At 60.0% G+C, this 14,532-nt stretch overlaps 2 protein-coding genes across 2 annotated transcripts; one reads left to right on the top strand and one right to left on the bottom strand.

Annotated features, from left to right (window-relative positions):
• Positions 1-291: 291 nt before the first annotated feature.
• On the bottom strand, positions 292-5,066 carry BTBD17 (BTB domain containing 17). The gene is made up of 3 exons (XM_060135221.1): positions 4,970-5,066; positions 3,072-3,348; positions 292-1,799 (listed from the first exon to the last, which is right to left on the bottom strand). The coding sequence occupies exons 1-3, from the start codon at positions 5,052-5,054 to the stop codon at positions 725-727; spliced, it is 1,437 nt and encodes a 478-aa protein (XP_059991204.1). The 5' UTR covers positions 5,055-5,066; the 3' UTR covers positions 292-724.
• Positions 5,067-9,779: 4,713 nt separating this feature from the next.
• GPR142 (G protein-coupled receptor 142) lies at positions 9,780-12,384 on the top strand. The gene is given in 4 exon segments (XM_060135227.1): positions 9,780-9,821; positions 9,823-9,874; positions 10,707-10,865; positions 11,509-12,384. Coding segments are annotated over 4 exon segments (1,125 nt in total). The 3' UTR covers positions 12,381-12,384.
• The last annotated feature ends 2,148 nt before the right edge of the window (positions 12,385-14,532 follow it).

Raw genomic sequence — 14,532 nt, 5'->3', positions numbered from 1 at the left:
ATGACTGATTAAGATTCAACCCAACTCCCCTCCCACCACCACCACCACCCCCTAGTGCCCTCTGGCTGGTTGTACAGCACCAACCTACAAACACCTGGGGGAAAGCAGTTTTCCTCTAGACCCTGAGGTCTTTCCCCAGGAAGGGCGGGGCTATAAGGCCCATTCACATCCCCTCCCCCCAGCCTTCCCCCCTCCCCAGACCCCCTCCCAGGAGAGGCCAGAGACTTGGGGTGGTCCACAAGCCAAATGAAGTGGTTACCCCCTGCAAGTCGGGACTCAGAAGTTGCTCAGCTAAGCCCCCCAGCTTCAGGGTGAGAAGCTCCCACAGTGGTACCCAGTGCCGTGACCAGTTGGATGCTCTTACCTGCCCTGTTCCCTGTGGAGGTGCGGCCCTCAGGGAAAAGCTAAAGAAAGATGGGGAGCCCCTGACCTGTGCAGCCCTCCTTGGACGGCTTTTACCCATGAACTGGGTGGTTTAATCATCCCCTCGCCTCTCTGAGCATTGGTTTATTCTACCGTGTTACCTTCAAGTCAGCATGAAATCAGCTCCTGAAACCAGGCATCTGGTCTACCACCCCTCAGCTGGATTCCACCCAAGGGGCCAGGGTGGGCCCCTCCACTGGCCATGCCACTCCTGGTCCCTCTGGCCCATCTGTGCCGGGCCTGTATTTCCCGATCCAGAGGCCTCAGGGACGCCGAGCTTCCCGCCCCGGGCCCCGCTTGGCTACTTGGGGGTCCGGATGAGGGGGTGGTAGACGGGCTTCACGATGAGGTGCAGGTGCAGGGCGTTCTCCACCAGGTACTCGGAGTTGCGCCGCTGCAGGTCGGCGTGCGCCAGGAAGTCGCCGGCCTCCTCGCTGCTCTGGTGAAAGCTGTAGGCGTGGCGGACCAGCAGGCGGCCGTGCTGGCGCGTCCCCACCAGCACGGTCTTCTGGAAGCTCACGCCCGCCGCGTCGCCGCCGCTGCTGGCCGGCGTGACCACGAGCCGCGGCCGGCCGTCCTCGGGGCGCGCGAGGGGCAGCGCGGTGCCCGCGGCATCCGCGTAGACGGGCCGCAGGCTGACGGGCAGCCAGCGCGGCGAGAAGAGCACGTTCCACGTGACCCGGCGGCCCGAGTCGTGGCCGCTGGGGCCCAGCTGCGTCTGGAAGCTGGTGCTGCGATCGTCGCGGGCCGGGTTGTTGATGACCCACGGGGCGCCCCACGCGGGCGCGAGGTAGTTGCGGGGCAGGAAGGAGCTGCCGTTGACGTCGAAGAACTTGGCATAGTGCAGCGGCGAGGCGGCGTGGAACTGGTAGGCCTGCAGCAGGAGGTCGGCCACCGCCGGGCCATGGCGCGCCAGGGCTGCCGAGCGCGCCTGCAGCTGGAACAGCTGCGCCGGCGGGATCATGGGGTAGCGGATGGAGCGCAGCGCCCGCTCGGCCACGGCGGGGGGCGGCCGCGCGCGGCCCAGCCACGCCTCCAGCGCGTGGAACAGCTCCAGCTCGTCCTGCAGCACCAGGTCCGAGCGCGGCAGCAGCTGCGCCAGCAGCTCGGGGCTCACGGCGCCCCACTCGGCGCTCCCCGCCACGGCCGACAGGTTCCAGGCCAGGAACTGCAGGCAGCTCTGGCGTAGGGCCTCGTCCCCGGTGCTCACCGCGTAGTGGTACCAGCCCACCGCCGGACCCGCACCGCCCGCCAGGTGCGCGCGCATGTAGTCGGCCACGCCCCGCTGTAGGGAGGACACGCCGTACTTGGTGGCCAGCCTGTGCAGGGGGATGGCCTGCGCCAGCAGCAGGATCAGTTCGCCGCAGTAGAGGTACCTGCCGGAGAGGCGCAGAGATGGCGCGCGGTCAGGGCGGGCGGGCCCACCCCGAGCCCACCCAGAGCCGCTTTCTGGGTCCAGAGGGCCCCGGCCTTGGTCAGAGACCATCATGGTCAAGGGCGCCAACAGAAGGGCCCTCCCAGGCCCATCCGACCTCATGGCCTCTTCTTTCCGTTTCTCGTGGGGACATGGAAATAGCATGCATGTACTGAGCACCTACTACGTGCCGAGCTCTGTGCTAGAAGAAGACAGATGTAGCGCCTGCCATTGCGAGGTTTACTATCTGGACTCCCGTGCCGCCAGCTGCTCGCTATGAGGGTGGGCACCATTTCACTGCGCTGTTTGCCTCTGGGACTAAAAGATGTTTCCCAGGCTCCCTTAGAGCGAGTGCGGGCACGTGACTGAATTCTAGCCAATGAGATGTCCGCAGAGGCACAGAGTGGGATTGAGGGAAGGCTGGTTAAATAGAACCGACTGGGGTGGCGGGGAGACCCTTTGGCCCTTCTGTGTTATCCCTCTTCCCGTTGCCCGGAAGTTGGAAGCAATGACCCGAATTCTGCAGCCATCTTATCTAAGCCGTCACATTAGGGTCACTTTCTCAGGCTAGAGTGTGAATGGTGCCCCACTAGCAGGAGGCAGGAGATGGGGCAGAGAGATGGCTAACGTTTTTAGCTCCCTAGCCCTCTGGTTCAAGACGGGGCCAGACACCAAAGCCACCCGGAGACATTAAAATAAGAAACGACTGCTTGGGGGACTTCTCTGGTGGTCCAGTGGCTAAGACTCTGCGCTCCCAACGCGGGGGGTGGGTTCGATCCCTGGTCAGGGAGCTGGATCCCGCATGCCGCAGCTAAAGATCTCACGTGCCACAACTAAGACCCGGCGCAGCCAAATAAATAAATAAATATTTTTTTTAAGAAAGGAAAGAAACAACTGCTTGGCCCAAACCTAGACGGGAAGCCCAGGATCCAGGGTGGGGCCCGGGAATCTACAGTTTTTAAAAGCTCTCAGGGCCAGATTTGGAAACAGCTCTGAGGGTGACTGGTAAGTGACATCAAACCACACAGAGCCTCCAGGCAAGGGCAGGGGAGTCACGCTGCATTTTGCAGGAGTGCAGTGGAAGGAGGGAAGAAGGAGGCGGTGGCACGGTCATCCTAATGACATCCGGGGAATGGGCATGATGTCTGCTACGATCCAGGGCTTCCATCACCCTGTGAGTGGAGAAGCCAGGGGCTTGGAAGGTCCTGGAGTCTTCCCCCTGATCCTTCCCCACCTGATGAACTTGTCAAAGACAGCAGCACCGTCCCGGGGCTCCTGCAGCACCACCTCGCTCTGGTTACTCAACAGCTCCCGGAACAGCTCACTGTGCAGTCCCAGCAGCAGGCGGTGGGCGTGGAAGACTCGGACCTCGTCGGTGCCCGCAGCCTGGACCCGCAGCACCACGTCGCTGGCATTGCCCTGCCGCAGCAGCTCCTGCAGGCGTTGGAGCAGCGTCTGGGAGTGGTTGATGGAGGTGCCCGTTGACTCCCCGCCGACATCGGTTTTCTGGGCTGCAGCAGGAAGGAACACGGCACAGCCTGAGAAGGCACCCAGGCCCCGGGCAGCATGCTGGGGTTGCAGAGGGACCAGCTGGAGATGCATGTGGCTGGATGTGGGCAGAGAGTGGATGAGCCTGGGGAGGCTGTGTGCTCACCTGTTTGTGCCCATGAGGTGCGTGGATGCACGTGTGTGCACATAAGCACATCCTGGCTGGGGAAGCTTGTAAACCTGACCCTGAGCAGACCCTGAGAGGATGCTCTTGGAAGGTGGGCAGATTCCTGGCGGGGAGAGCTCGTGACCCAGCGTGGGACAAAGTGTCCAGAGCTGGTCTCCGTGATGCCAGACCCCTAGGCGGGGGTCGAGGAACCTCTTGGTTCCCCCCCGTCTCACCTCCTGAAGAACTGTGCACCTCACCCCTCGGAAGAGTTGTCCAAAGGAGTGCAGTCACTAACAAACTGAGCACTTACTACAAGCCAGACACGCCCCTGGGAGCTCAGAATAGCGCAGTGAACAAAACAAGCCAGCTTCTTACACTCGTCAAAGCACAAGCTCCTTAGACAGGCAATAAATACACAAGTAAGCACTCTAGCTTTAGACTGTGGTAAATAAGGGAGGTGATAGCAGTGGGGGGGCAGCTCCTTTAGGTGCAGGAATCAGAGACAGGCTCCCTGAGGAAGCGTTGAGAAGGAGCCTGCCAGCGGCCCTGGAAGAGGATGGGCTTGGCAAGCTGGGGGGCGGGGGGGGGGTGCCGAGGATCCGCCCCAGCGCTGAGTGGGAGGGGAGGGCCTGGCTGTGCGAGGAGGCTGCAGCCTGGAGGAGAAGCTGCTTCCAGGCCCAGCAGCCCTCCTGGGTCCCGTCTCCACTGGCCTGCGGGAGACCAGAGAAAGCACAGAGGGCCAGCTTGTCCTGGACAGGACTCTCGGGGTACCTGTGCCTTGAGGCTGGTGTTCCCGCCTTGCAGGCTAGGCGCGCTTGGCCCTTCTCGCATGTTTCCGGGGATACCGTGAGGGTCAGCTGGGGACATGCCCTCGGTGACAGAAAACTCAATGACAGAAAACACTGCCAGCAGCTTCTCCAAGCGGAGCACAGTGTGAGGAGCTGACAGCAGCAGATGGGCACACCTACCCCCCAGCGCGCGCACACACACACACACTCACACACACACATGCGCACACACGCACTCACACTCACACACACACACACACGAGTCCCGAGGCCCATGTGCGCTCTTGGAGAGGACACTCACAGGAGAGCAGAGCATCTTTGTGTAAAGCAAGAGGGAGACAGGGAGGAAGAAAGGGTGAGAGGAGCCCGAGGTTATCTCCCAGCCTCGCCTCTCCAAGCTGTCACACTGAAGGCCCCGAATGCGGATGGCATCCCCACTCGCCTCTAGCTGGGCCCAGCTGCCTGGGACAATGGACAGTGGAAGGGTCTTCTTGTCGTTGAGACTCCTGCCTGCCTGCCTGCCCGCCCAGCCCTCGTCCCCTCGGAGGCAGGCTGCCCTCCTCCACGGAGCTGTGTGATCAAATCCACTCTGCGCCCGTCCTGGCTGGCTGGACACCGCCCCCTCCTGGCCGTGTGTGGCTAAAGCCGGAAGGTCCTGCCCCTTCTCCCTGCCCCCTGCCCACTCACCTGCACGAGCGACCAGGCCCACTAGGGTCAGGATGGCCCAGAAGCTGGCCCAGGACCCAGGTTTGGTGCAGCCCAGCCTAAGCATCTTTGTGCCCTGCCCCCAAGCCCACTGGAGGGAGAGCGAAGCCCAGACCTCTCCACTCACATTCCTCCTCCTTATATAGGGTCCCGCCCAAGGGGCTGGTGCCCTCCCTTCCCCGGCTGGCTTCCCGCCCACCACCCAGCTTCTGCCGTGGATTGGTGGAAACGGGCCCCAGCTGTTGCCCAGGCAACGAGTTAAGCCAGAGAGCAGCAGCCCCAGGGGCTATTGTGCTGCCGGTGGGCCCCTGAGGGGGACGGATCCGGCACCCTCCCCCATAGCTCCTACCGCCTGGCACAGCGAGTCATTCCTCTTCTGGGAAGTTTAAGGCTCTCCAAAGGGCAGGCAGAGAGCTCCAGAACCAGTGGCCGCCACCAGCGCAGAGGGTCGCCGGCCCCCTCCGCGGATCCCAGGCTCAGCCTCCACCCCGGCACAGAGCACGAGCTTGCCAGCGTCGCGGCTGGGGAGCCGTGGTGAGCCGGCTGCAAAGGAAGGGCCTGGAAGAGAAACACGGCGGCAGCTCAGGCTCCCACCCCTCCCCCTCTCCCATTTTGGGGTGGGCTGGCTCTCCAGAAAGGAGGGCAAGGGTCTCAAATAGGGGCCCGCGGGGTAACTGATAGCATTTTCGTGTTCTTCTTTGAAGAATGTTCCTGGGAGGGTGATGAGCCTTTAGGGAGGTGGGGGCTGTGACCAGCACACCCCTCACCCCGGGTCAAGGTGAGCTAAGATGGCAGGGCTGGGCGTAGAGGAGCTGCACCCGAGCCTGTGCACCCCTGCACGGAGCACCCCTGCCCAGAGCAGAGCTGGCCGCCTCGCTGGAGGCTGGTCCTCGGCGGGCATCCCACCCCCCGCCCAAGCAGCCCAAATGCAGGCATGGGGACTGGAGATGCCTGGTCACTTCCTTCCTGTAATTCACCTTCCCAGGAGGTCTCCGGTCTCTTGGTTCACCTTGTTGGAAGGCTTCTTTTACCAGCTTCTGTCCAACCTCCTAGTGTAATTTTTCCCATCTCAGAGTTCCCAGGAGACACACAGCAGACCCAGTACCCCACCCTGACAGTTGGAGAAACAGGCAGAGAGCTAGGTGGCCGTTTCAGCTGGGTTAGTACAGAGGAGAGCTCTTCTAAGGACAAAGGAACAGAGAGAGGAGGGTGGCGTCTAGAGCCCAAGGGGTGTGTGTTATGGGTGGGCAGGTGCTGGGGAGGCCTCACCTTTTCCAGAAGCAAGTAGGGCCTGGCCCCGATCTCCATGGGAGGGAGTCCTTCCAAGTTGATGAATTGAAATGGTGGAGGTGGGGTGCGCTCCTGAGAGATCCAGCTCAGAGGTTCTCCTGAGGCTGGGTCTTTAACTGGGGATGGGTGGGAGCCCATTTGCTCTCTGGATGCCAGGGACCAGCTCCACGCATTGATTTCTGCCCCGGGCTGGTACAGAGAGACCCAACAGCTCCACCCCCCTCCCTGGAGCCAGAGCGAGCGGGAAGGGGGTCTGGCACCTGCCTCGCCCGGGTTGGCAAACATGTAGCTGTCCAGCCCAGCGGAAACCCCTCCCGGCTGTCCTGACCTTCACGCCTGGTTCCCCGCGTCCAGATCCACCATCCCTTGCCCACTGGCTGCCTGCCTGCCCTTCCCGTGGGCTGCACCGCCTCCCTGGCCCAGCTCAGAAAAACAGAGCCTCAGTGTGACGGGGGTCGTGGCCTCTGAGGGCATCCCGGCTTCCATGTGCAATGCTTTCCGACAGGAATGTTGATGATAAAAAGATGACGCTAAGAGAACCCGCTACTCAGAAAATGGTCTTAACTTCTTAACTCCAGCCTCCTTGAGGCGCTGCATCAGCCCCTAGAGGTGCGGCTGCCTGCGCTGGAATCTCCCACACTCCACCTAGGAGCCAGGGCACCTGTGTCTTCTCAGCGTCTCGGCGATTGTCATGTACACCCCCAAGCTAAGGTCTACCTGCTAGAATTACATGGATGGCATTTCAAGTGTGCAGGGATCGGGGAGGTCCCAGGTTACCAAGAAGACTCAGGAGGGTCACCTCTGACTCCCCATCTCTGAGAGGCTCCACCTCTTACTAGCTCTAACTTCTGTTATCCCTGAAACCCCTCTACTGATTTAGAAACTGGCTTTCCAGGAATACGCATTCTCCGTTCTCATTTTCTTAGTCTGAGGTTTTCTGGAGTGTGTGTGTGTGTGTGTGTGTGTGTGTGTGTGCGCGCGCGCGCTATGTATGTGTGCACACGTGTATGTGTGTGTGGTGTGTAGGTGTGCATGCATGTGTTTTGTTTTGGCCACACCGCACAGCATGCATGATCTTATTTCCCTGACCAGGGATCGAACCCGTGCCCCCTACAGTGGAAGCGCGGCGTCCTAACCACTGGACTGCCAGGGAATTCCCTGCGTGCGTGTGTTTGTGTGTGTGGTGTGCGTGAGAGTCTTGGAGCTGGAGAGAAGAAGGAGGGCGTTCGCCCTGCCCAATCTTGGAGATGGAAGATCTGAGACAATCTGTTTCATTTTGCCCTGTCGATCTGGAAGCTCCATAATTCCTTGAGAGCAACTCTGAGCTAGAACAGAGAGCAGTGTCGCTTCCCACCCGAGGCAAGGGTATCTATAACTCAAGGGACTTGTCTGAGGTTTCACGGCTCAGAATGGGCAGAGCCAGGATTCAAGTGCTGCGTTGCTGCTTGACTTTTCTTTCCACAGCCCCATACTGTCTTTTCTGGGAAGCTACTGGGTTGGCGAAAAAGTTCATTCGGCCCTTTGGGTAACAGCTGACGGAAGAACCTGAACGAATGTTCAGTAGCCAACGTTTCAGTAGCCATAGATGATCCCCGTGGGGCAAGGGATCTCTAGTGCTGGAGAAGCAAGCTTGGGGCAGATATAGAGTTTCTGGATCTGTGGTGTGAGGGATCAGACACAGGACGGCGGAGGGGTGGGCTCCCAGCCCCAGCCCCACCCCAGCTGCACCTGTGACGTCTCCCTTCCTGAGCTAGGGAGCCCCCAAACGCTTAGATTGGGGAGGAACGAATCCTGAGCTTAGGTTCCAGGCCACGTGGATTCAGGGGGGCACAGCGATGCTACACAGGAAGGAATTGCGCCCTGAAGTAACTGACATGATACTGAAAGCTTCCCCTGAAGCCGGGCTGTCCCGTGGTGGCACACCTGCCCTCCTGCCTCCATCCTGCTGTCCCCCGACTGGAGGGCCTTCGCATCTGAGTGCTGTCCGCCTGGCCCACTTCCGCTCCCCGTAAAGCCCGAGCTCACAGTGGCCTCGTGCTGCCTCAGCCCCTGCTCTTCCGGAGAGCAGATGGTGGGAGCGAGTGACCGGCGAACAGCTCTGGGGGAGGGACAAACCCACGTTCGATTTCCAACCTCCACTTGCTAGCTCTGTGGGCTTAGCGGAGTTGCTGGCCTTCTCTGAGCCTCGGTCCCCTCTTGTGTGAAACGGAGGTAACCTGAGTTAGCTTGAGGGGCTGCCGGGAGGGTGACACGTGTAGGACAGGGTAGGTCCTCAGGAAATGTCAGCAGAGACCCTCACACCGGCTGTAAACGGCCCCCTGCTCATCCGCAGCGTCCTGGCGCAGGGAGGGGGTGGCCTGAGGAATTATCTGTGCTCCTCGCACCCTCTGGGGCTGGAGTCCTGGACACTCTGCCTGGGGACCTGAGTGGGTAGTGCCTACTCTGGTCCCAGTGTGCCACCCAGGGGACCTGGCCAAAGCCAGAGGACTCTCGGAGGACTTCAGGGTCAGGCCCCAGCCAGCAGGGGTCAGCAAGGCCTCTGTGAGTTCCAGGGCTGCGCGTGGAGGTGAGGCTGGGGGTGGGCGTCCAGGTAGCTCCAGCCCAGGAATTGGGATCTAACGTAGGGAAACCAGCTCTGGGACGTTCCCAGAGGGTGAGCGTGGGAAGCGAGTGCTGGCTGGGCCTCAGCTCTCCTTGAGCCGCTCCACACGTTGTCCCGGGTACCCTCTGTGGGCTGCACCGGTCGCTCTTCCCCGCATGGGGCTGGGGAGCCGGCGGGGCACAGGTTCCAGCCTCTCCAGGGCGCAAGCCACGCCGGATGGTGTTGATCTGCCGGTGACTAATTTTCCTTAAAGGATGGTCCATTTCACCAGGGCCAGGAAAACAACGGCTTGCAAGGAGCCGCTGGGTCTGGGTTTCCCAGCGCTGTTGGCAGCCTGGTCAGGCTTCCGCTGGCCTGGTCGTCACAGCCAGCACTGGGCATGGCTTCCTGCCATCCTTCCAGGCCAACAGCCCGCCAGGGTAGTCTCCTTCTCGTCCCACCACCCGCAGCCACCGCGGCACTGACTGCTTCAAACCTGGCCCGTGGGGCTTCGCTCCAGATCTGGGTCCTGCCCAGGGCAGCCTCAGCTCTCCCTCCCCAGCACGGGTTCCCTCCCCCCAGCCCCCTCTGAGTCAGCTCCTGGAATCTGTCTGCCTTTCCCCAAACGCCTCACGCCCGGGGTTTGACTGCCAGACCGAGGCCAGGCCGGTTCCCAGAGTGCCCTGGAGCACGAGGCAGCCCAACCAGAGCCCTGATGCTACCCCCCGCCCCAAGGTCTGCCTCCCAGCCTCGCCCCTCCCCTGCCTGTGCACCCTCCCCATCCTGGTTTGCTCCGGGCCTCTGCCCCGCCCTCCCCTTCCCCCTCCTCCCTCCCCCCTCCACCCCACCTCCGTGCACCGACCGTCAGGCTCCGCACCGCTGGAATAATCCTGGGGCAAACAACGGCTCGGAGAGCTGGCGATGATGAGAGCGAGCTGCTGGGATCACCGGAAAAAGCCACGGCGTGACCCAGGACTCAGCACCCAGGAGCATGCGGCTTGCAGGACAAGAGACAGGTAAAGTGTCTAGGGCCAGGGTGGGCAGGGACAGTAAGGCGGCAGGGCCAGTGAGGAATCTAGAGTCCGGGAGAGGGGAGCTGGAAGCAGATATGGAAACGTCAAAAGCTGGAAGGTGGAACCTAAACTCCTAAAGTGTGGACTAAGAGGCAGGGACCAGAGCATGAGGAAGGGCCTTATCCCAGACTGGCCACCTGCCAGCTGCGTGTGACGGCAGGCAGGTCACCTTCCCCCCTCTGGACTCAGTTTCCCAGTCTGAAAACCGGGGCCATTCCAGCTCCGATAGCACTAGGAGAGGGTGCTCTCGAGCGTAGAAAGGAGCGGAACTCAGTAACGTCTCTCCTTAAAGAGGGGGGTGGCTGTTGGCAAAGTAGTGCAGCTGCCGTGAGTTACTGTGGGTCAGGATCACCCGGGACGCTTTAAAAACACAGCTGCCCAAGCGCCGGTGCAGACCCTCTGGCTCAGGCCGCCTGGAGCAAGGCCCAGGGCCCCACCCCCAAACCCCCTCCTGACCGTGACTAGCAGCCCGTTTAGGGCCCTGCTTTGCAGGCTGAAGACCCACCAGGAGCAAATATGATCGAGAAATAGTCTCCGTGTCAGCAAGAAACGCCAACAAGTGCTTCTTCCCGCCAGCGGGGCAGCCGGGCCACTGCGGGGTGGGCTGGGGTGGAGTGTGCTTGGCACGAAGCGTTACCGTTTGGCTGGGCCTGACCACAGGGTCTGCACAGAGTGGGGGTGAGTAAAGCCCTCGGGGGCAGGGGCAGGGTAGGGCTGCTGCCAGGCCAGGCTGGAAAGGAGCCAAATGCTCTAACCCACCCTCTGCGCTTCCCAGCAGGCCAGCTACAGGTGACGCCAATGCTCACACCCAATGGCAGTGGGCTGAGCCAGGAGTTTGAAGGCCATTGGCCGGAGATCCCAGAGAGGTCCCCGTGTGTGGCCGGGGTCATCCCTGTCATCTACTACAGCGTCCTGCTGGGCCTGGGGCTGCCTGGTGAGTGGGGAGCTGGGTCTGGGGTCCTGGGGTTGCCCAGAAGTTGGAGTCCTCCTTCAATGGGTACCAGTCCTCTGGGCTGACCCCTGAAACCCAGGATCATAGACCCCAGGGCTCTCCTTGCCTTTGTGGGGTGATCTGGGTCACTGGAAAGCCAAGCATAGTGGGGAGTAAAAGTGAGGGGCCAGGAGTTGGGGTGCTCTATAGCTAAACCCAAGTTTTCACCACAGCAGACAGCCCTCTTCTACCCCCAGGAATGGGCACTTCCTAGGATGACTAAGTTTGTGCATGACCGCCCCCAGCTCTATCAAAAGCTTCCTGTACCATCCACTGCGTTCAGAGAGCAGAGCTGGGGGTCGGGTGGGGTGTGGATGCAGGAAAGTACGGGTGGAATTAGGGAACTGCCCATCCCTGTGCCCGTTGCCAGGGAAGCTAGCGTATAAGGCAGTGGCCTACGGCGCATGACTGGACAAGGCAGGGCTGATCTGATTAACCTTCCGGACAAAGTGAGGTTTAAGAAGGGTCTGGAAAGAGGAAAAGAGAAGCTAGAACCAGCAGGTGGGGAGGGACGATGAGAAAGCAAATCCGAGGAGCCCTTCTAACGCCTCTGACCTCTCCCCTCCCTGACCTCGGTTGCCATCAGTCAACCTCCTGACCACAGTGGCCCTGGCCCGCCTCGCCGCCAGGACCAGGAAGCCCTCCTACTACTACCTTCTGGCGCTCACGGCCTCGGATGTCATCACCCAGGTAGTCATCGTGTTCGTGGGCTTCCTCCTACAGGGAGCAGTGCTGGCCCGAAAGGTGCCCCAGGCTGTGGTGCGCGCGGCCAACATCCTGGAGTTTGCTGCCAACCACGCCTCAGTCTGGATCGCCGTCCTGCTCACGGTCGACCGGTACAGCGCCCTGTGCCACCCCCTGCACCATCGGGCCACCTCATCCCCAGGCCGGACCCGGCGGGCCATCGCTGCTGTCCTTGGTGCTGCCCTGCTGACTGGCATCCCCTTCTACTGGTGGATGGACGTGTGGAGGGACGAGGACCCCCCCAGCACACTGGACAAGGTCCTCAAGTGGGCTCACTGCCTCATCGTCTATTTCATCCCTTGTGGCGTTTTCCTGGTCGCCAACTCGGCCATTGTCTGCCAGCTACAGAGAAGGGGCCAGAGCGGGCCTCGGCCCCGGGTGGGCAAGAGCACCGCCATCCTCCTGGGTGTCACCACGCTCTTCGCCCTCCTTTGGGCACCCCGCATCTTTGTCATGCTCTACCACCTGTACGTGGCCCCCGTCTACCGGGACTGGAGGGTCCACCTGGCCTTGGATGTGGCCAACATGGCGGCCATGCTCAACACAGCAGTCAACTTTGGGCTCTACTCCTTTGTGAGCAAGACCTTCCGGGCCACTGTCCAGGAGGTCATCCATGACGCCCACCTGCCCTGCACCCTGGGGTCACAGCCAGCGGGCGTGGCGGCGGAACCTGTGCTGAAGCCTGCAGGACTCCCCAAAGGGGCAGAACTGTAGAGGAGGAGCCCATGCAGAGAGCTTGGGGCGGCTCACAGCCAGATTACTGGGGTCTTTGTGGTTGCTTCCACAAAACTTTATCAGTACCCTACTTTGCAATCTGGGGATGAAAGGAGAGGCTCCTTCCTTCAGGGGTGGCTTCCCAGGAAGCTAAATTAGTGTTGGTTGAATGAATGAATGAATGAATGAGTGAGTGACTGAATAGATGGATAGATGGATGGATGGATGGATGAATATGAGTTGTTTCCAGCCCACCCCTTCCTGGAGCCCACCTCTCATTCCCTGAGTTGATTACTTCTCCGGCTTCTAGTGGCAATGCCAGGGAGAAAGGGAGATGTCCGCCGGATTCCAGGCCTTTCCTGGGCTGCGGGAACCAAATGCAGGGGGCTGAACAATGGGAGACGGGCTGCCTGAGAAAGGGAGTGGTCTTTTTTTTTTTTTTTTGAAAGGGAGTGGTCTGAAGCAGATTCAATGCCCCAGCCCTGGGGCAACATAACCTCTGGGGTCTCTAGCATCCTGGACTGATTAAATCCCTGCCCTGGAGCCAGAACAGGTTCAGGGCCCCAGAACAGCCCTGGGGAGGCACTTTCCATAGTTGCTGAGGACCAGGACTAAGAAAGAAAATGTCCTCTTAGCTCAGGGGCCAGGAGAGCGGAAGGGGCCTCCCGGCCACACCCCTAAGCTCACTCCTCTTGGAGAAGAAGCCTCTTTCTCCACCAAGGGGAGGAAGGGAGATGGCTCCGCCGATCTGAGACTCTGAGGGGCTCTGCTTGGCCCCTCCCAGCCTCCCTCCTTTCAGCCATGCCAACCGGGAGAGGCAGCTGGGAGAGATTAGCAGACAAACCTCCCACCTGCTCCAGGCACTGGGTAAACACATTAGCCGTCTGCTCTCTGCTTTTAGACCAGACTGAGCTGACCTTTCCCCTGAACGTGAGGTCCAGGCGGGCCCCCACAGGCACGCAACCCCTTAATGGGATCACAGAAGGGAAAGAGCCAGTTCTGTGCTGGGCAAACAGTCGGTGCAAAATAAATGCACTTGGCTTTCCCCCTATCCTCTCTACTTCTCCCCACAGCAGAAATGTCCAGGAAGGGACTTTCAGCCACACCCAGAAGGAGGAAAAGGCAGGTCCCCAATCCTTTATCCACAATTCTAAACTCCAAAAACTCTGAAAACCAGGACCGTTTTCCTGAGTTTGCCACAAACACACCAGAATAGATACAAGACCACACATGTCTTGGTGTTGTCCCACTGCATAGGTTCCGCTGCAGACTCTCAGCGGGTGTGATTTTGCGACAACGCCCTACACCCAGAGAATAGAACAGAATAGAGAGCTGTTACTTTATCTAAACCACACATTACCTTCCTCTATTCTGAAAAATTCTGAATCGTGAGACACCTCTGGTCCCAAGAGTTCAGAGAGAGGATTGAGGACCTGTACGTCCCATCACTTTTGCCACAGCAAGGTCTCAGCTGGCCCTGAGTGGGTCTGGGGCGTGGCAGATTCCCCCATGGTTACCGAAGCAAACTTGGGTCCGCTTGTCTGCTCACAGTAAAGCCAATCTACTGACACCCGGTTGTGGTGAAGGAAAGGGCAACATTGATCGCAGGGCGCCAAGCAAGGAGTCCAGGCAGCTAATGCTCAGAAGGCTGCAACTCCCCGATGGCTTTTAGGGAACGGTTTTTAGACAGGATGAGGGAGAGGGTCACAGGGTGAGTGATCAGCTCGTGGACACTCTTCTGATTGGTGGGTAGTGAGGGAATCAACATCATCGACCTTCTGTTTCCAATTGGTCTGGAGTCTACATGCTTGTGGCAGCATACAATTAATTTCTTCCACCTGGTAGGGGTTTCAGTCTCTGCAAAACAGCTCAGAGGACTTGGCACAGAGTATTATCTATAGCCCTTGAGGAGGAACTAAAGGTCCTTGACTTTGCTTAACGATGAAACTATTATTATTTTGTCTTGTTTGACTGTTTTCTTTTTTCCAATAAATGTATTTCCTTGTAATTTAACATACCAGACAAGGAGTTCGGGCCTTTTAAGCCCTAGCTGCCTGGACTCCTTGCTTGGTGCCCTGCAATAAACGTTGCACTTTCCTTCACCACAACCAGTGTCAGTAGATTGGCTTTACTGTGAGCAGGCAAGTGGAAT

Source organism: Lagenorhynchus albirostris, chromosome 20 (genome assembly GCF_949774975.1).
Source record: "Lagenorhynchus albirostris chromosome 20, mLagAlb1.1, whole genome shotgun sequence".
Classification (NCBI taxonomy): domain Eukaryota; kingdom Metazoa; phylum Chordata; class Mammalia; order Artiodactyla; family Delphinidae; genus Lagenorhynchus; species Lagenorhynchus albirostris.
Note: the sequence above shows the minus strand (reverse complement) of the source record. Positions and strands in the feature narration are given on the sequence as shown.